Source organism: Colletes latitarsis, chromosome 11 (genome assembly GCF_051014445.1).
Source record: "Colletes latitarsis isolate SP2378_abdomen chromosome 11, iyColLati1, whole genome shotgun sequence".
NCBI lineage: Eukaryota > Metazoa > Arthropoda > Insecta > Hymenoptera > Colletidae > Colletes > Colletes latitarsis.
In genome coordinates this window covers 31,234,839-31,257,568 of record NC_135144.1, presented here as the reverse complement: position 1 = coordinate 31,257,568, position 22,730 = coordinate 31,234,839, and the positions used below count along the sequence as shown (strand labels likewise).

The following is a 22,730-nucleotide window of genomic DNA, read 5'->3' as shown; positions in this document are numbered from 1 at the left end:
TTTTAATAGTTTGTGATGTATCAAAACGTGTTGAGATAAAATTGCTACCGTGAAAAACGGATGATATACATGTATAATGAAATATCTCGTCTATCATTTTTAGTTCGATACGTGCAACGTGAAAGAATGTAGTTTCAAAGTAAAAATATTATTACCGGTTGCCAGAAAACAAAGTTGGACACAGGACAAAAATGTTCGTTCCTGTTATTTCAATGATATATCAAGTATTTCTATTGTGATATCGAGTGTGGCACAGCAAAGTAAAACGAATTTCTAAGAAATCATAATTTCACGAAGCTGTCGACGGTAATGTATTATTGAATTACGATAGAAATATTTCACGATCGAGATAAAATCGAAAATCGAACAACGCAACGGTGCGGTGGTTGAATTTAGTAACCTCGAGCTGGCAAAATGCATCTCGAGGTTGCTTGCGATGCAATAAATCCGCGAATTACACCGTTGACGTCGTTCTGTAGCAGCTGAAATAATAACGTGCATTGGTTGAATGTTTTATCCGACTGATAGATAAACATTGATTCCCGTATCTATGTTCCCTGGGATTTACGTACTCGATGCATACCTCTGATTTTCTTTAATTGTCTATTTTCTATTATTCGTCGATCGACGAGGTGGTGTAGATTTCATTGGAAGCTTTCTCGAACATTGTTTGTTTTGCACGTACAGTGAAAATAGATTGAAAATTACGACATTACTCTTTGCCAAACCCGAATATTAAAAGGATAAAATATGACCGGTGGCAACTAAATGCGCGATATACAAAATGTCAGCTGTACACGCCGCACGCGTCCATTCGATGATAATTATTCACAGGTGATACGTACAACGGACAATTCGAAATGATCATTATGCGGAGGCAAATATTTGTTAACGATCTATAGTAATATACATACGTGCTCCCAGGAGCACCATAGTTTCCTATCACAAGCTATTTCGTAAACGCAAATCAATTTGTGTTAGGAATCGTACGTTCCTCACCCACTAACAACCCCTCCGACCAACCACGATTTAATTACGTCCTGTCCTCTACTGTAGTCTCCTCACCAACCACTTCTGTCGATATGAATCTAATTTTACAGATTCGCACGCACACCGGATAAGTCAGGGTCTCTTCATAAAACAAATTCAAGTGCAATCGATGTAATTTTTCGAATGGTCGGAAAAAACAAAAATTTCGATCACTTAGATACTGAAAATTTCTAACTGAAAGCATTAGAAGTCGAGAAAATAACGTTATCCTACAATGTTTTTTTTTTTTTTTTTTCATTGTGGCTATAACAGTTAAGGTATCTGCTAAGGGCCGTTCTATTATCGAACAAAATCCAAACTTCTTAGCCAACTCCGCCTTTGTTTCCTTTATAGTTGCTGTTAATTCACTCGTTCGATTAAATTACTTTGGTGTAACGTTGGCTATATGTTTCACCTGAATGGTTCAAGTTTAATGCGATCCGATATTGCACACGCACGAAACTTGCCATGCTCGTCGAAAAGGAGCTGGTCCACAAAGAGCTTTCCGTGTGAAAGGTTCGTGAGAAGTAAAGACGGGAAGGCGGTTTCTTCTTTCATCATTCTGTAGGTAATCGATGATCCTCTTTGAAATTTACACACCATGCTCGGTTATACGTAGGTACGTATGTACATACGTATGTACCTTATCGTTCGAAAGTTTGGAAGCTGTTGACATTTGTTCTGTTTAAAAGAAAAAAATTACAGAATATAACACATTAAAATTCGAGAATACGTGATTTGAAAAAAATTCGTTAAAATATGCAATAAAATTGTTCTTACATGCGGTTATTTTCGATCTATTTTCGAATTCTATTTTGTATGGCAAACTATTGGACGATAGTGATCCGAACGGAGGCATTAGAAGCGTCCAAGTATTTACAGACGTTTCAATGCTTCGAAACGTAGGTACATACACTTGCCGTATTTTGAAGGATACGTCGGGCATTTCTGTTGTATAAACGAACAGTTGTGATCCATAGCCACGGTATGGAAATGCAGAGAATAACATGTGGGTAACTCCGTTGGAACAAATAAAATTGTTTGGTCATTTTGAGCATCCCGCGTCATTGTTCGATCGTTTCGGTCTTGATAATGCTGGCGTTTAATTCTGTGGAGGAAAATGTGGGAGTAATTGTTGCTCCGTTGAGTGCGCACAGTCAGGCAACAAGATAACAGTTTAGATTTGCGAAAACTCGTTACTTGTAACTCAAGTAACGTTTATATAGGGATTTTCATTAATAGCGATTTCCAAATACTACTTACGTAACATCAAGTTTAAGTAAAACATACAAAATTTACCACGATCGATAAACATTAAATTCGAAGCTCACGTGCAACCGCTTCGAGAATTATAGCTAGAACGATAAAATCAGAACAGATTCAGAAATTTTACCAGAGAATTGTAATTTTTGAAACACGAATAGTTAAAACCATTTTTCTTATGAATAATTTCGTTTTTATTAGGCAACAGCACGCAAAGTATTTTTAGCAAAATTTTTTCAAGAAAGCATTCCCGAACGCATATTTGTCGGAAGTTTTCTCACTCGGAGCTATAAAAATCGATTACATATTAAATATAAAGTTTAGAAATGTTATGACCAATGGATCCGAGACTGGACCCAAGCGACTACATTTTCGTAAAAATAATGTCCTTATGAAGAATAACCATTTATGAAAAGAAAAGAAGCAGAAATTGGGATGTGTGCAAGTACCCTATCGTATCAGTTAAAGCGTGAGCGTGCATTCCCTTTAATCGGGTTCCATAATAAATTTTAGCGTGCGGGAGCCAGCACTGCTGATTACGTCACTGCGAACCGCGCGGCTAATTCATTAACGAAAGCGAATCGCGAACTTGCACGGCACGAGTGTGAACGTTCAGTCACTGCATATTTATAGTTGGCGCTCCGAGACGTGCACGAACGTACTATTTATGCTTTTTAATTACAACGATTGTTTGGAATCATTCTTTCGAGGTGTTAAAGGGTCAGTGAAACCTAAAATTTTGTTTTTATTTGCATTCTCTTGTATGCAGTTTGAGGTCTTGAAAGATTTTATTAACGTTCGAAAAGAGTTTTTAAGATTATTATATGCATTTACATGAGAAATTCTGCGTATAAATTCTTCTCACGTTGTAAAATTGAAAAAGGATGCCCTAAGCTTTTCCGTGTGTCCAGACTGAAATACACCCTTAAATTACGGTAGAGACTATGTATACATATAGTTTCGAAGCGGTGCAACGCAATTAATGGAATTAATGCGTTGTCGCGTGCGTAGATATCGTTTAATAAACGCTGTTAAAATTAAATCGCAGAGGTAAATTAAATTTTAATGATGGCATTAATATTGCATGGCGTATTTTATGCATCATCGAGTACATACAGGGGTATTGAATCTATTGCAAGTCGTCAAGTCTTTTTCCGATTGACGCTTTCAGTGTCATTCCATTAATCAGAACCCTAGTTATGCACGCGCCGTGGCCTCGCGACAAATTCTATTCTAGCTTTCGCCAGTATACATCCTTAAAACATTCTTTTTAATCTGGAGAAATTATGCGGAAAAATAATACAGCGATTAAATTCTTCTGTAACTACTTTTGAAACTTCCTCTTGCTTTACTCGATCCATGGACCCGATGATATTTATTCAATGGTTAGAAAAAGGTCGTTAGAACCAGTGGTCAGTAGCTTGCTAAATCATAATACTGGAAATGGAGCTGTTCGTGCTGTGCCAAGTACTTTTTGTTTATGGGAAACGTTTAAACACGGTTAATTTATTTTCACGGTTACTTGTTTTTCAGTATGTTTCTACAGATTTCTCTTAAATTTCTGCCGATTACCTTATCCGTTTCATTATTACACTTTTGATTGTTAAATAGTTGGAATAATTCATCCTAAAACGGAGATAACCAATTTTATTTGGTCGAAACAAATATTATTGGATGTCAAGAGATCGATAAAATATTAACAGTACAACAGTTTACTTCCTTTTCTGGATCACTTCGAGATTTGATCGTCGAATGGAAAATTATTTTCGTTTCTCATTAGAACGACTAAAATACTGGAATATTTATAACAATTAGCTAATTTGAAATCCACAGATCAGAATTGATCATGAAATAAATTTTAACTCGACAGGTTTCTGATCCTTGAAAATCGGGCAAACGAATGGTTCAAATTGCAAAGCTCGCAAGCAAGCCTACGCATGCTTCTCAAGGGATTGATTTCCTGGCGCAGCTGTTGCCGTAAATCTATTTTAACATACACACTCTTTGACGTTTATCGGCAAACTAGATGCGCGAGCTTCTTTTTACTTTTAATCTCCCTTTCGACGCTCTCGTTTTCGAAGATGCTGTTTACATCGCGCGCGCGCACACACACAATAGTCCACACCGTGTTTTCAAATTAATTTTTCTTCTAACCGTAATGTATTCAAACAGTATACGTATACAGATTCGATATCGTTTACTGAACACGATAGTTACGTTTCTTTCTTTAAAAAAATAAATAAAAGTTACGATCGAGACCTGAAAATTAGATCCGATAAGGTATTAATTTCTTTTTGGTTGTACAGTATAAAGAATTTTTTAAATTAATCGTCTGAGGCCATTGCTGTTCATTATAACAGTTTTTTTTTTAATGTATTTATATTATCTAGGTAGCTAATTCAAAATTATTGCTTCTTTTATCATCGTACAAAAGTAAAACTTTAAATATGATTTTTTCCATGGCAATTTATCCAACATACTTTTGTATTTGTTCGTCCATTAATTCTGGGTAACTAACCAACGGTGTCTATTTGTTCCGATACAAATTTAAATTTAGTCTTTGCCTCATATACAACTCTGCCCTACATCCTGATGCATCCACCACCTACTCGCAGTCGATACATTCAATGGAAATGTAACGGAGAAACGTTATTTTTATGAATGTCAGGAGGAGTAGTTTACGAAGAGTAAAATGACAAACGTAAAATTAATTTACGAGCAAATCTTTAAGCAAGTTAGACAAATTATCAGAGAAAAATTCATGTTGCAATAGAACATGTATTTTTGCAAAAAAATCGGTCTTAGTATTATCTGAATTTGTAGAAATCGGTTCACTGATTTACGTCACGTGCAAAAATAATTCGAAAATGCGAGGCACGCTATATTTTTTGTAAAAACTGCGCACAATGGTTTTTGTTGGTCGCTAGGTACCTTTATTTTCGCGTGAAAATATTACTCCGAGTGAATAATCGTTGTTATCGTTTCGAGAAAAATAGACCGTGCAGAAAAATGGTATAAGTTGGTTTTTGGCAGCGAATGTGAAACATGATATTTCATCGTGTTAAAATTATCGACGACGAAAGAGAAAAAGAGAGAGACATATCGAGCGGCGACCGGTATCGGTTTTGGTGGAAAATTTAAGCACAATGCGAAACATCGGTGGTATTCCTGTTTCAAAAAAATGTTTAGCCCGCCGACGCCAGGTTCTGTTTCAGTTATGCTGTTGATGAATGAGGCAGATTGGTATTGGAAACTTGTGCTCTGTGGTTAATTCGTCGGAAATTGGCACAGAGCCAGATACTGCGTATAAGACCGCAACGCTTCTGTCGAAACTGTTTCGCGCTAAATCGAAGATCGTAGAACGTTCCTGGGTGCGTTATAGGAATCGTACAGTAGCTCGTCTTTGATCGATGAACGTTGACACGTGTTTCCTTTGGGAATTAGTAAGTCGAATATTTGTTTCGACTTTATTCGCCAAAGAGAAACGAGAAAAGAAAAGAAAATTTACATACAGTACAAAAGTACAAATAAGTAATATGAAAAACAGAATCTGTTTTACAGCGTCTTGAATTTTCAAGAAACAACCGATGATGTCAAGACATGTTTATGAAAAAATTAATCGAAAATGTAGAATGAATATTTTTTCGTATAATGTTTCTTTTCCAAGATGATTGAACTTGAAAATTTGTCAGATATGCGAGCGATTGAATACGCTTGGTTTGTCTGGCGCGTCTGTCCATTACTCGCTATTTCTACTTGTTCTGGTGGCCAAGTGGTGCTCTACTCAGACTCTATTGCACGCGCATTCTAACGCGTAACTAAACCTATTATTATTGTTTAAATTGAATGTTTTGCGGTGTATGGTTACCATTCTCGATAATCGTATTTAACCGAATTAAACAAAATATTTTTCCCCAAAAATTGATCGCGTTTTATTGTTCTTAAAGTTCGATCATTTTCGCGTCGGACCGTGTATGTACATATATTTCGGTTTATGAAAGGTACTACTTTGGAATACTTTCATAATGGTGAATTGTAATTGAAAAAAATGTCACCGTTACACTTGAATAGAGTGATTTTGTTCTATTCAGATCTCGACGGGCAATTGTTTAGAATCGTTTTTATTGATGTGGCGCTGGCTTCGCAGCGGCTGGGTCTGCTCGTGAGAATCTCATAGGAGGTCGGAAAAGGAAAGGAGGGGGCGCGTTTTGTCCGGGCCTGCTACTGGACTTGCCAGTAAGGCTCCCTAGCAGGCCCTGGGACATTGGGAAGTTGTTTCGAGGAGTGTATAGCAACGGAGGGGTCGGTCGAGCGCGACCCCTTTGGTGGCGAGCATGGGAGGCGACGCCACACATTTCAAGTGTAATTCGATCTTTTGTAGTTTTCATTTTATTTAAATTCAATGTTTTATCTATCTTAAAACTACGGAGGCGACAAAAAGTCCCATTAAATGGTAATTAAATTCCGTACCCCATCAAGTGTCATGCATATTCGTTAATGTCGGTAATGTGATTGCAATAGTGCCGACGCGACGTGACTATGTATGTTTTCGTAGCACCGAAAATGTTTAGCAGAGGGAAGAGGCCAATGCGAGCCAATAGAAGTATATTATGTAAACTTTCCTTCTACTTTATGTACGAAACGATAACGTTAGACGTCCAGTGTGAAATGTCTATCTTTTGTGAATATTCGAATGCACGTTATTTTAACATGAAATAAGAAAAATATTTAAAGTTATTATTTTTATCGATCGAGATGAATGAACATATAAGCAAAATTATAGATTAAAGTACACGGTAGTTTGTTAAAAAGAAAATGTCACATTAGGTATCTTTTTTCGACCAATGGAAATGAATACATATACTCTTAAGGCGAGGTACAAAGTAAATTAGGTACAACTGGTATTCATGAATCTCAGTGAAGGTAAAACTAAAAAAATAAATATTATTACTAGCTTGAAGTTACATATATGGAGTCAGAACGCTAGTTTCCACCAATCTTCATAGAACGGTCTAGCAATTCAGTGCTGCACGTTCCAAGAGAATAAACAATAATAATCTCTCAGGACATTATACAAGTGTTTCACGTAGCATCGAGTGTAAATATCCGAATGGCTTGTCTTTTTGCATTAGAAACAAAGAGCATGTATTTCAGGTTTAAAAGCGGATTGTCACCATCCGTCTGTCGACTGTCCGTTAAGATGATTCTTCATTCTGTTCCTTTGCTATCTTATTGCGTTTTAAGAATTGTTCACATTATTCAGCAGCGAGACTTGAAACATCGTATTTATTTATAGTTCGCGTTAAAACGATTTTCTAAGTTAGAAATTAAAATAGATAGGATGAACGCGTACACAAGCCTTTTTTTTATATGCCTGTGTAGTGAATACATCTCTGAAGTCACATGTTATGAAACACCAGTTTTCGAAAAATCTCATCTCAAATGGAGTTTTACACGTATCGATTTCGCACTTACTATGTTAAATAAATCGTATTTCTTTGTTACGAATCCTTTGCGTATAAAAAGTTTGAACGTAATGTTTTGGATAAATATACACTATGAGGAATAAAAAATGAATTCGTTTATTCCATGGTTTTATTGGATGTTTCGAACGTCTTAATAAATCGTAAGCTATATTTGAAAAGCTGTTCAGATGTTTCACCACCGTGGAATCGTATTAAGAAAATTGATTAAAAAATATCACAAATACTTATCGTTGAACGTAATTTTGAATTATGAACGATTGATTCGACGAATAAATAACATGATCGGTAGTAATGATTGCTATAGAAGGAGGAATCAGACTGCTCAATGCCATTTCTCTGACTGTGAATCAATCAAATACAATTGCGTTTACGCAATGATAAATTTGTTTTTCTGTTTGGGAGACAGAGAACTTGAGCAGTAGTAAGGTAGAAATAGCACGCCAGTAACCTTGAACGGTCAATTGATTTTGTTCCGTCTCATCAGGTGGATGTTGTTACGAACAAAGTCCCGAAGAGTGACAAATGAGACCAGGTTTCATCGATCTCCTTTCTCATAGACCCTATTGTCACCAGCCTGAACTATTAAATTAAGGTTACAGATGGAATCAAGTTTCATCGATCCTCCGTTTACATGGATCTTGCAGTCGATTACTTGGGTCTACTAAACTAAGATGATAAATTGTCTGTCTCGCGTTAAGCGTCCTGAACATACAGTATATGTATAAATAAAAAAGTAAAAATGTAGTAAAAAATGTGATAAAATAACATTTACAGATATTTATTGCATGCATTAACGAGTTTATATGGTTTTTCTGTTACAGTTCCTGTTGCAATTTCAATTATCACATCTGCCGTAGTTTCAATAACGATCGTTAACATGGACATGCAGACTGAGGTGAGTAAATTTCTGACACTAGTCTATATGTATAAATTTCGTCAATAAGAATCGTTGTGGATAAAATTGACTTTAAAACATTTGAATATCATATAAACTTTATATTTAAAATACCAAGTACAATAAAGGAAATGTACACTTGTAAGATTTATAGGATTCGATCAAAGGAACAAGAAAGTTCTAATAAAGGTGTTTGGTACAGTTTCAGAGATTAGCTTTCTAATTCGAAAAGTAGCTTGAAATGGATGTGCTTCGATGTGACAGTAATGGAGCAACAGTTAATTAATCGACGTGAAAATTTCTCTATGTAATATTATTGGTTGCCGTGGTTATGTATGAATTACATATGTGCACAGCGAACGCAACATTCGAGGCGTTAATTCACACGAAGTAATTAACATAATTTGCAAAGACATCGAGTTCGAGATACATTGTTATCGAAGCACCGATAATATACGTATATTGCAATTTTCGCTTTGGGGTAACGTTGCAATAAATTTAATTTTACGATCGTAAACGTCGTAAAAAATGTAAAACATTCGAACTGAACGATCGTAACGAAAATTTCAATAGTTTAAAATATCTAAATATAATCTTTCTGTAGAGAACGATATCACTAATAGTCATAATTAAATTATCAGATCATCGAAAAATTAACAGTATATCTATGAATTTCTGTAAAGATTATTTTTCAACCTTATGTAAAAAGAAATTTGCATTAGTTATGGGATGGCTTGGTACGAAGCAATCGTTGAGTTCATCTTTGAGAAATAAATTCTGCCCTACGCTACGGTTCGAATGAAAATAATCCAGGCGCGAGCGATCGTCTCAAGATCCACGAGAGGTAACGTTAACAAGCAAATTCGTCTTCATTCGTGATTCCCAGCGCCAAGTTTAACTACATACAATGAATACAAGCTGGGCTATCAATCTCACGCTGCTTGCATCTTTCATGATGTCCGATCCGTTAAGATGATTTCATTTCCTATCTCGTAAACGCACGCGTATCTGTATTTCGCGAGGCTGTACTTACGGATATTACATTCTGCCCGACTAAAGTATCACAAATTTATGAATTTTTACGAGTTTTCGCTTTTGTTTCCTTACTTTATTTAAGTACTCGGTATTATTCTATTTTACAACGAGAAGTATATTGATTCGAAAAACTGAAATTCAACGATCAGTTTCTCGACGCAAGACTATTTTCAAGGTAGCAAAAGAGTAATCATTCTTTATAGTAAATATTCACAATAAATAATTGATATGTTCTGAAATTCAGCACACATTTTCTAAACAATTTTCCTCGAACCATGTGATCGTATACCGTGCGTAAATTAAGGGTTGGTGTAGCTGGATGATGATCGATGACATTAATGAGATTCACCGATCCTCTGTGTGTTCCATTAATTACGATGTCGACGAATTATAGCCAGCCTACTGCTCTGCAGCCTGCGAACATGGACATTGTCAGGAATGTCGGTATCAGAGAGAACGTTCAGATCATTTGATACCGAAGAAATTTCTCATGGGTGATAATAATTGTATCCTTGTGTTATCAGAAAAGTTACCAAAATTGTTGAAACGATAAAGCAAGAAAACTCTTAAGAAGTTAATTGTTGCAAACCAAAGTGCAAATGTAAATCAATAGTTTCGTTATTTAGAAATTGCAAAACGTCGAAAAAGTCTTTCGATATCGGTCGAATATTTTAAATAATAATTGTGTAAACGAGAGATTAAATATATTTCTCTGTTTGTAACGGATGTTCGATTCAAGGATACAATGAAGTAGAGACGGACTAGTTGTTGTTTAATTATTATTCATGTGAATGAGTAAAGCTAACACTGTCACAAAGGAAATTCTATATAAATTGCTAGTCACGGTATACCTTTGGGAAATACAGCACCTGTATTTGTTTTATTATTGCACATTGGGGTCAACCATTTTCCTATTACTCCCTGTACTTGAAACAGATTATAATATAGAATTAACGTTTGTAATTGTACGACAGCTATAACTTTAAAATATTTTTAGAACCACATATTCTAATATTCCAAGTACCATCTATTTTAACAGCGATATATGAAAATACATGGAGCTTATTATTAGAGTATTTTTCGAGACTGACAGGAACAGATAGAACGTTGAATATTGTCTGAGGATGTTTATTTTGTTTCTTACCGCTAATAGAGAAGTTCGAGCTTGTTATTATTAAGCTTAAAGTCGGAGAATTTTAAGAGGATCGTAATTTCATATATCCACTTGGTTGCGTATAAATCATGAGAATCTGAGAAAATTAGGACGATTATTAGAGTCAGAGATATTTTCTAATTTCATTTGTTCCGCTATCAGGTTTCCAATTAGCCATTTCATTTTCTAATAATATTCTCGAAACAAATATCCATTAGTTTCGAAACCGATCGTTAATTCTATTCCATTACTGAGGAGAACGTTCGGATGTCGGAATATCGCTTCACCTTGTCATTAAAACGTTTTCGTCGAAGATATCTACAAGAATTGACTTTTATCGCACCCTAGAGCGTTTTCCCATTCGATAATCATTTCGTTACCCTTAATCGAGTTACGTTCGCAGACGCTGTCGGGCGAGAAATATAAAACATTTTATTTCCGCTGCAATAAAGCGCGAAAAGAAATCGATCATCGACGAGTACGATATACAATACGTTCGTAGATTTTTCTCGATCGTCCACGGCTCCACGAACAACAAGAAAAAGCATTTGTCTCGCGTGTATCGTCGCGATTATCCTCGACGAGCGTTAAGAACGAACGTTGTTTTTAGTACATATTTAACGTGTGGCGTTAATGAGCTGTTATTGACTGTTGAGCTTGTTTTTCTCACTTGACATTGACGTTCAATCGTTAGCCTGAACAGATAGACGATTAAACCTAAAAATAGGAAAGGCACGAGAGTATAATAAAGTAACCAAATGCAATTTTTGAGAATTGGCGCGTTGTGCATCGTAAGAGCGAAACTTGTGCCTGATTGGCCACAACATAGAGACATATATTCAGGAGCATATTTTTTTTATCGTGGCGCAAAGACATGTACGCGCTGAGGATTCGAGGTATGGGGAATATAGATAGATGTCAAGCAACTCAGATATTTAAACCGACTAACGATTTTCTGAAACATTATCGCATTCTCAATATTTGCATTTCTACCTGGCTAGTAATTATTTGCCTATTTGATTAATTCACCGAGCAGTCTTCGCCTCGTCGTTTCTTGGCTTTTTGTCATGGTAATTTAATAGCGTATGATTGTTTGGCCGAATACTAATAACTTGATCGTGTAATTAATCATCTGCAGAAGCAACGTATATGTACATAGTTTGAAGCAGACCGACCGAACCTACCGAGCGTGATAGCATTTTAAAGGGCTCTGTGTCACGGAATGCTGGTCTTTCCTTTAAATCAATTTCGACTTTGAATTAAAACTATTCAAGATTACGGACGAACAAGTTATTTGCAAACTAATTTTCTTCGTTGCGATAGATATAACAAACTTCGTTTCCGAGTAAATCAAAATAAAATTACAAATAGGATAAAATTGTTGAACGACAATTTAGAAAATATTTCGCGGCAAGTTGTCGGGTGACAATCATGCTCTGGCACTTGGGCGTTTCATTTCGGGAAAGAAAGTGGGAAACGTAAATCAGTCTTTGTCAATAACTTCTTCTCCGGTCGTGCAATTTCCTCGGATCCGTGGACTTTCTGCACGATCGAGAGCAGTTCGTCGATCTATTAATAAAGTGCATCGTATCAAACGACGTATCAAGGACGGTAAGTAACGCAGATATTTTAGCTAGCTAACAATTTTAGTATTTGCATTTTACACCTATTTGCATTACCTCGCGTATAATTATTTATCTGGTTGATTAATTGCCCGAACAGTCTTTGCGTTGTCACTTCTTTGCTTCCTATCATGGTAATTTAATGGCGTATGATTGTCTAGGGCGAATACTAATAACTTGATCGTGTAATTAATCGTCTGCGAGAGCAACGTATAGATTGAAACGGATCTGCCTATTTTTTCGGAGATTAACAATTTTCTAATCAATTTGTACGATCTTGCTTTACTCGATTTATATCCGAGGGGAAAACTGAAAGATGATGTTTACCGCGAACAACCATCCGCCCCAGAGAATACGCAAGGGAGAATAATTGGGTCTTGTGGACGTATTTCATCGGCAATGACGCAATGAGCGAAAGAACACTTGAAAGTTCTACAGAACGTTTAAATACTTGTACCAGTACTGTAGATAACATGATAGTATTTGTCTTAACTCTAGCTATAACGTTACTATATCAAAGATACGTAGCGCCGTTGAAAGAAACGTCGATGCGAGAAATATGACATTTAGACAATTTTTTGCGTGTCGTAATAATTTGCTTTTCCAACATTTTCTTCTATCTTTGATCCTAATATGCATATTTAGGTAGCCTGCTTCTCGTAATTCACACTATTGTATTATATTTCTGATTTTTATAATATCTAATTAAAAATAATCCGAGTCATATTATCCCATTCACCTTGATCGTCAGTGTTTTATCACTTGGAAGCGGGTATTACTTTAATCGAACTCGTAGGGAGACCGATCGATCGATAGTGGGGTTACGGGTACTTGGATCAATGGATAATGGATTACTAGGAGCTCGTGGGTCGCGGTGGCTATCTTAAAGCGTGTTTGTGCCTCGTCTTAAAGTGTAAATTAGCGTGCATAGGTTTCGTGTTGTTCGAACAAACAGGCAAGCTTGCATTGTTGACACGTAGAAATCATGTAGAATCATGTTTGACGTAATTCACAGTCAGAGAAGTGGACTCGAGTAACTAATTGAGTTTGATTCGATTATAGTTTGGTCAATATTCAAGTGCAAGTGATTGACCCAAGCGTTAAAATGTAACCGACTGGTGTGATATTGTAAATTGAATCGATCTAAAAATGTGTAGGGATGGATTGCTTTCGATCGAGAAACGTTTTCGATTTGTTTAAAGCTGTAAGTGTATTTTCGAATGCGTTCCTTAACGCGCGAGGGAGATTGCAGATACGGTAAATGCGAATTAATTCGTCGGGTCTCTCTCGTTTTCGATGCGTTAGAATATGTATATTGAAAAAGATTTTACGCAATACTGATCCGATGGCGAGCTTATTCGGAACGTTGATGCATTTGAATGTCCTCGAGAGACTTGGACGAATCATAAATTTTAAATGATCTCATAAGCGATGCTCGAGTGGATTCGGATCTCAGGATCGAATCGCATGGTTGGAGCAAGGTCGCGCAATTGGTCCAATATGTATATTCCATTCGTTTAATATAGACACGTTCGTCTTGATAATATTCAGTTTCTGGATTTGAAGCGAGGTGAAGTAGATTTTCTCGACAACTTTATTCCGTCTCAGATTCTAAATTTAGGTAATAAATAACAAAAATTAATAGAATTTCTTTGGTTTTACGCAAAATTTTGGAAACTTGGACGAATCGTCGTACCGAAATATCGATACTGCTCTCTCGTGTAAATCACGAACCGTCGTGTCGCGTCGTTCAGATAAATCTTCGTATGTATATACTTGAACCTATCACTCGTGTATGTACATATACCTAAACTTTGTTCGTACTATTATTTTTGACTTCGCGGTCGAACGATTTACGAGTCGGTGGATTTTAAAATACGTCAATTTGTAAAAATACAACGCGGGACGAACAATTAAATTTTGAACGCTGTTCGAAATATTGTCGTCGCGATGAATGTATTATGAGTGTTCCTCCAGTTATTATTCATGTTGAAAGTTTCATCGCGTGGCGCGGCATTCAGAGTTTCTACGGCTCTCGTCAAGATTATTTTTAGCGTTAACTGTTCCTATTTATAAAAATTCCGAATATGGAAAATGGTATAGTCAAGTCTTATATCGTTCTTGTGTACGAATGTTTCGTTGTACAAGGTGAAAATCAATATTTTTATTTATTTATCAAAATTATACGTTTTCTAACGTAAAGTGAATAATGTTTGGTTAAGATTTTATAATTTTCGATTCGCTACTTGTTGATAAATACAGAACGGAGTAAAACGATGTGACCGTAGTTTGAATAATGTTCTATAATATATTGCAAGTTGCTTGCATATTTATCATATTTTTTGTGCATATATGCATATTTTACCTTGCATAACTATCATATGTTCTTTGCATATCTTACGTGCAAACGTATTCGCGGTCTAATCGTCACTGTTTAAAACTTGATGCGATAAATTGAAGGTATTATCGATAGACAGGCTTGTTTAGAACTTCTGTTCTTTTAAAAGTCGTGTATTCCATGTATAGTGTCTAATATAATGTAAGCCGTGGATTCCGAAGTTACTATAAAGTCTGTCCTATTTCGCTTTGTCTTCGAGTCACCAGACTCTTTGTGTTATACCATTGTCTTCGCAGGAAGTGTTCAAAGTAACATGTTCTTAGTTGTCTCATTACTGACATTGTGATCTAGCATAGGCTGTAAACCATCGGTCACTGAACCTCGTTCATTCATTCTACTTATAGATAATATTAAAATCTTATATTTCTTTTTCATTCGTAAACCCACGTATAATAAACGATTCCGAAACTGAGTATTTAATAAATTCGCTAGTAATTATCATTAATAAGGTAATGTTATTTATTTGAATACAGGATTGTGAAAAAATTTTAGTACAACTCGTCTCTCAATTTCGTAAATTGGTAATGAAGTTTTTATTTATTCAATCAACACAAAAAACGTTTGAATACTTAATATTAAATGGTACTTTTTGGGACGGTCATTTACATTACTTTTGCCTTGTGATAGGCAAGGCAGACTACATATTTTTCTCAGAAAACAATGAGAATAAAAGTGAACATTGGAAAATTCATTGTACGTATATTGTAAGAAAAGTCGTCAAGTTAAATGGCTCTAGAATAATATTGTTTGTTAGAAATTCTAAACGAAATTGTAAAAGCGGTCATTTGACCGGTCGCGGTCAATATAAAAAACACGATATCGTGCATTGAAATTTCAAATACGATTTTCCTTTGGACGATTTTATATTATACATTATTCTCGCAAGGTAACAGTGAATTCGTACGTTCTTTATCAACGTGTAAAATTATATAGCTGAACGCAAACGCGAGTGTCGCTACCAAAGTTCGTTTGATATTTGCGAATATTAATATCGCGATTCCGAACGTTTCATGTCGTTTGCGAACGACAATTTTTACATGACGAAATAACTTATGTGACTTTTCATCGTCCATATTTACATGCTTGAGGAATGCTTCAGCGAACCTGGAAATGAGTTTTAAATTATCTCGCGAAACGAATTCACTATTATTCTTGGCGACAAAATGTTCGAAGAGGGACGTTGATTCTGTCGGAAAAATGATTTAAAAATCTTCCGTCTGTTTTCGCGTACTCCGAGACAGATGTACGAAGTTCAGGTTGCGGGACAGATATCGCTTGCATGTGAAATAAAATTGTAGTTCTTGAAGCGCGTGTTCCGGTTTTCAAACTAAATTTCTTCCACCTCGAGAACGTTTTCGGTTCTTGGACTATCCAATGCGGGTGTCGCGATATTTTATGCTGACGGAATCACGTCACGACCATTTCAGCCTGCCCTGGTTATTCTGTATAGCGTTTAAAGGCGACACTCTTTACCGCGATACGCGCAATTTATCATTCACATGATAATCCTGGATGAGAAATTACTTTGAAAGAAATTTTTATTGCTCTTTTCAAAAGAACCATTTGAAGCCATAAACTTTAATATTCCGAACCGTAATAGAGTGCTTGTCAATGGTAATGAAACAATTAGTCGTATTCGCCACTTAAGGCTAAAAACTGTAGCTTTTAAAGTGGTGTAAAGCAATTTTTCTACCTTGATATTATTACAATTAGTAGTTCAGCACGTTAGAATCATACTGTGTTTTTGTGTTTAACCTTCTTGAAATAAAGAGAAAAAGCATTACATGCAGCGTCTATTCTACATATACTTGGTCTGTGTCTAAGCTGATGCGCTTTATGAGTTCGTATCTAGCGAGACCAATTGCAAGGGACATGTGGAGTTCCTCTGCCCGCGTCACCAGAAAAAGCGGTTCTACGTAATTGCTGCAAGAAATATAATAAGATACTCGAGACGTCTCCAGCGGTTAACCCGTATCTTTGTCGAGTGCCTTAAAATTTCAGTTTCTCTACCGAAAGGTTATATTTTGGTTGTCAGGCCGCGGGCGATGGATTTCAGGCAGTCTGGCATCTTCCCTCGTTTTATTTATTTTATATTTTTAACGCACCGATCGCCTTTCTGAGCGAAAATATTTTTCGAACGCTCAGAGAGGCGATAAATCCCATTCATTTAGAAATTGAACATTTCGATAAGTTTCGAAAATCGAAGTTGCAGGTTAAATCTGATCGCAACGCGTTAAAGTTCTGCACGATCGAAAAAATTTACCTTCCCATCAGGAAAATTCCGAACCGTTCAAGCTGCAAGGTTCAACCAAAAAATTTTCAATTTCTATCTCACGCCAAGACCATTCGCGGTCCGTTTTTATCGTTGAAAAATTCAAACCGAAGAGAAAAAGTCGGCGTAAAAACTATCGCAGGTTCTAGGTAAATTTTAATGAATTTTTAATTAATTTTTGAATCAGTAGTGGAACAAAAGTATTTAATTTGTTTTTTTGTTTTCATTTATACCATAGCATCTTGTTGTTAACGAAAGTGCTAACAAAAAGTACCGTTCCTGGCAATTATCGTTTCACACTCGGCGCAAGAAACAAGTTTCTTTAGTCAGAGTTTTTAATAGAATTTAATCTTTGGAGAAAAAGGAAACAGTGGAAAAGCAATCAACGGTTCGTAGAACGCGGGCAAAATTAAAAACTAAAACAGCAATGGGATTTGAATAAAGATAAGGAATACTAAAACCTATGATTATATATACGATATATCGCAGGGAAAATTCGGTGGCTTAATTTTTTGTATGTTGTCCAAGGTTCGATGATGTAACCTCGGTCCACCAACGTGTCTCTCGAGAGAGTCTTTCGTTCCTTACTCGGGTTTATCGCCTACTTGTCGAACGGATGTCATTTGCCGTTTTTTCTCCAGTTTTGCTAATCATCTTCTACGAGCGACGTCGCAACGAAGAACTTGGTGCTTTTTAAAGTTCTGCTGGTATCGGACGTTTCATCTCTTATTACATCGCTTGTGCATAAACTGCACTTTAGATCGCGCTATCAACCGAGCTAGAGAAATAAAACGTCGTGATAGAGCAGAGAGCAGAGAGTAAACCGAGCAATTCTCGATATCTCAACCTAGTTTTCCGCACGGGTCCCTTCGAGACGTTAATGTTGAAAAATACGGAATAAAACTTCTCGAACAGTAAATATGTATAATGAACTTGTATCAATTTCGTTTCCATCGAATGTCTTCTTGTCGGTCCCTTTTCGTGTAGAAATTAAAATTTTTGAAACATTTCATTTTTAAAACAAGAATTTATATGCCGATTATATTAACAAAATGACATTGTTTCACGAGGCAGAAAACTGCTCTTCTCAGAAGTGGAAAGCCAACCAGACGTTTTCAATTCTCAGTCGCGTAATATGTATACTTATATTCAGAATCTTCGTGCGTAATGGTTTTTAATTAAAATTGAAAGGCACGACAAGAACAAAGAATCAGGAAATCCTGAAATAATCAAAACGAGAAAGTAGACGCAGCTTAATCTTCAAACGAAGTAATTAAAATTTGCGTAACCTGAATATTAATTAAAACATTTTCTGAAAATACTGTTTAAATTCTCTATTAAATATGGTTCGTAATTACAATAAGAGAGGAAACGACGTAGCTCGTAAATGTTTACTATTCTGAAACGATCTACGGATCTATACTGTCGAAGGCTCGACGAAGATCGAAGCTCGTGACGAAAGAAATTATTCTGGCGAAAATGACGTTGAGAAAAGAGCCTGTCGAAAAGAGCCAAGTGCCATTTTACGGACATAATTTTAGTTTGTAATGCGAACGCCGTATCAGAAATTTCCCTCGAAACGATCATTAATCGAGCATTAATCTTTATCAATGTTCGGATTGACTCGTCAACGCAATCGCAATTGATCTTAAATGAACCCTGACGAATAGGCGAGGGGGGGGGGGGCGAGGGTTAATGTCAAAGGCGCGGATATTGTTTTGGCCATAGGCTGAATCTTCCGTTCGCAACAGAGAATTTTCCTTGGTCCTTTGATCCTTCTAGCGTGCGTCCATCGCGCGAAGATTGTTTGTCATGGAAATCGCTGGAGTAAACGTGATTCAATTACCGAGGCCGTGAGAGGCGTTCGCACGGATGGCAGCGACGTTACCCTCAATATTAATAAAACACGAATCGTAAATATCGCCTTCGGTTACTTTGGTTATTGTCTGAAGCAATATGTAAAATAGAAACTAGACCCTTGAATTCGCCTATTTGGTATTCACGGGCTCAGTCTTTGTTAAGTGTCTGCGGAGCTCGCGGAATGCGTAACAAATAATAACTGATTGCCAGTGCAAATTAACCTTATTAATGCAAGTTCGCTCAGCCTGGAAAATTTGCTCCCGCGGGGCTCCGATGTACATACTGCCTTTCGACGTGATAGGATGCTACAGCGTGGAATTAAATTTAAATAAAAGATCGTTTAACGCAACCGTTGCGATACTTTATTTAAAAATTGCCGCCAATTATGATGTAAACTTTACACCGAAGCTGACGGTGTAAATTTTCAACTAAAAATGATCGCGTTCCAAAGCACTATTTCTACTAGGACCACTTTCTTATCCCTTATCGTGCCACAAAGTCTATGAAAACAGGGAGCTTTCAACCTAATATAAAAAAATCTACGAGTCATCTTACGACAGAGACGAAATACGGGTCAGAATCGATCTTCGTTCGTCGACGGATCGTTATCTCTCTGGTATTATCTGTCCGAATTGGTTCTAACTAATTAAAAGATAGCAAGATCGTCGCGAAACAGATAATACGACAGCACGGCAACATCCTTGGAAATATTAGCACAACTGGAAATAACGAACAAATAGATACGTTAGTCAAATCGTATTAAATCGTGCACGTGTTTTATGATTTTGAAAATTTATTTCGTCGACTAAAGGAAAAGAGCTTCGTGCTCGTAAATAAAAGGAAAAATAATTCCAGGTCAAAAACACGATCTCTAACAGAATTAAATGTGTACTTGGCTGCTACTTTCATTTTCATTTTCATTTTCACCAGAATTTTCTCTGTCAGTTGTAATTTACTGCGCTCTCAACAAGCCAACGAGCTGAATGCATTGAAATACTTTGACTATTCAGAATGATATACGACCCAGCGGGGACCATTAACTTTCTCGTTTGCGTGGCCCTGAAAAAAAACATCATCTTGCAAATAATTTCCCGTCCTGAAGGAAATGTCTTTCGCGCGAACATTTGCATCAGAACGTTACGTGTCACTGTATAAACACAATGCAACCATCCTGATTCTTCTCGGTGCATCACTCTTCTTTATTTAAAATAATTGCATTAATTACGAGAACGTATTCGTGTGTCGTGACCATGCAGACGAAAATTTAACGGATTACTTAATTGGACGAGAGGCAGAACGGTAATTAGAATTTACGAAGCCTGGTGTTGTTCTGGCTACGCGACACGAACAATATAATTTAATACAAGCCGCGTCAGTATGATTATTTCAGTCTCGAACAGGTACCTCCTGAGTTCATTTCTGTCAGCTTTCACCTTTGACACGTTTTCATGCCTTCGCTTATTTCGGTCGAAGCAATATTAGTTTGCCTAGAATCGTCTTTTTACGTTAATACAATCGTATCTTACGTTAAGTTTTATTTTCTCTTTGTTTCTTGTGACCTTTAAAGTTTCGTTAACTAGAATGAAACTCTCCGAACGTTAATTCGTATAGTCTACGCAGAATAATTTGGAGCATCCTAAAGCATTTACATAAATTGATCGTAGAATGTAATTAACTCTGCTTGATGAAACGGAGGAAATTTGATGAGAAGCCGTTGAATATCCGATCGCGAAATGCATTACATTCCGCGTTTCTTTCTTCCAATTATATTTATTATCTTCATGATCGTTTTTCATTAGACACTTCAGAATGAAAGGGATAATGGAACGTTTAATAAACGGCAGTTCAGTTTCGTTTGAAAGTGCTCTAATCGCGATTTTAATGAAATAAGAAAATTAAAAAAGTCAGAAATTATAATAAGAAACGTCAGTTGCTTTCTAAGAGAATAATGAAAAATAATAATGTCGATTTATGTTCAACTACATCGAGTAAATTTAAATGTTCGTTAGAATAAATTTCTATGCGTTGGTTGGTCTTGTCGATTATTTATTATTCGAATACAATTTTGCTGGTTTCTATCGTGAGCATTCGTGACGTGCAAGCATTTGTCGAACTGCGTGGCCAGCGAGTATGCGCGCGTAATTCTATTGGAATATCGAACGCGATCGTGCGAATCGTTGTCGTTTCGTGCTGCATCTCCATCGGAATCTATCTTTCGCGTCGTTCCGTCGGTGTTTCTACCTTTAAAAGCAATCAATTTCGAAATGGATAATGCACGTAACAGGAGGTTTGAGTTGCCTTTAAAATGGGAAGGCATCGATTTCAACCGTGTCGAAACGCATCGATGTAGGTACATAGATATTTGCTCGACAAACGGGAAAATTGCAACAGGTTACACGCGACGTCTGTTGCTTCGCACTTGGATCACTATGGTTTGCAACAAATTGAAACAGACACTGGCAACGACAGCTAGCTGTACGATTTCAACGAGAACATAAACGATATAATTCAGTTGTGCCAATATTAGTTTGAAGGCCAATATTCGTTTCGTCCGGACGGTGAAAAAAAAAAATGGATTTTTAAATTGCATTTCTTCTATTAGAGCGATATTTTTAAGAACAATATAGATTTCGAAACATTTAAAGTGCACTTGTTTTGTTGTATCTCTTACAAACTTCGTACAATTGGAAGTTGCTCGAAGCAATTTATGCTCGTCTCGTGGAAAAAGCTTCTTGGTACGTTCTGCACGCTTCGTTTCGCCATAATTTCAACGTCTAGTCGCAGAGTGTCCAACATTACTCTTGAAACGTCAAGTTTTCTTTTGCAATGCACGTGTGTCCCTTTGCCTTGTATCGTAGCATTTTTCGGACTGTTGTTTTCTCATAAACAGCACCGCCAACTACTAATTGCATCGAATAAATGAAACAAAAAATAGTAGTAGCATTGATAGAAACGTAATAAAAAAGGTTAAAGGTAAATATAGTTATGAAAAGTCTGAAAATCAACATGTTACAGCCAATTCTGACGATACATATCGCATGAAATTCTTAACTTTGTATACAGGTTAAATTAGAATATTACTCTGCTATGAATTGTTGCAAATTGCAATTACACAAGTTTCATCGGAAGTGTAGGTGGTAGGTTTATCTACGGTATTTTCAGTCACTTAAATTTATTCTAAAATTTATTTTCACTGCTTTCTTTATTTCTGACTTTTTCGTTGCTGGGAGGACCGAGGCTGAGAGCAAAGTTGGGCAAACTTTGATTTCAAAAATCCGTTAACCAATTCTATTTTGGCAATGAATTTGCGAATGAAACGTAAACGGAAGTTAGTTCACTAATGAACCTAAAATTTCTATTCATTATTCGTGAATAAAATTTGCTCGACTTTGTTTTCAACCTCGGCTCCCTTGCAACGAAGTAAATCCGGGGTTGGAAGCAGCGGAAATAAATTTAAGACTAAGGTGAAGCAATTGTGGACGTACCGTGGATTAATTTAAACTTTCAATGCACCTTTTCTTTGCAATTTCCAACAATTTGTACAATCGACGCTCCTTTAACACGTTTAATTATTTAATACCGTGTTATAAGACTGTATCGAAGACATTCAACGGAAAGTTCATTTCCGATTTAAACATAATGAAATTCCATTTGAGATTTTGGAGAAGAAACAAGTTGTTTCCAGAAATGCCAGGAGCGTCTATGTTTGAGGATCAA

The 22,730-nt window shown here is 36.4% G+C and overlaps 1 protein-coding gene across 2 annotated transcripts in view; it reads left to right on the top strand.

The window, feature by feature from the left end:
- Positions 1–22,730, top strand: part of Dh31-r (Diuretic hormone 31 Receptor) — a 153,367-nt gene that overhangs the window by 9,961 nt on the left and 120,676 nt on the right. For both annotated transcript variants that reach the window (XM_076778222.1, XM_076778223.1), the window contains exon 3: positions 8,600–8,673. In XM_076778222.1, the coding sequence (XP_076634337.1) occupies positions 8,656–8,673 (18 nt within the window). In that variant the 5' untranslated portion in view covers positions 8,600–8,655. The remainder of the gene's footprint in view (positions 1–8,599; positions 8,674–22,730) is intronic.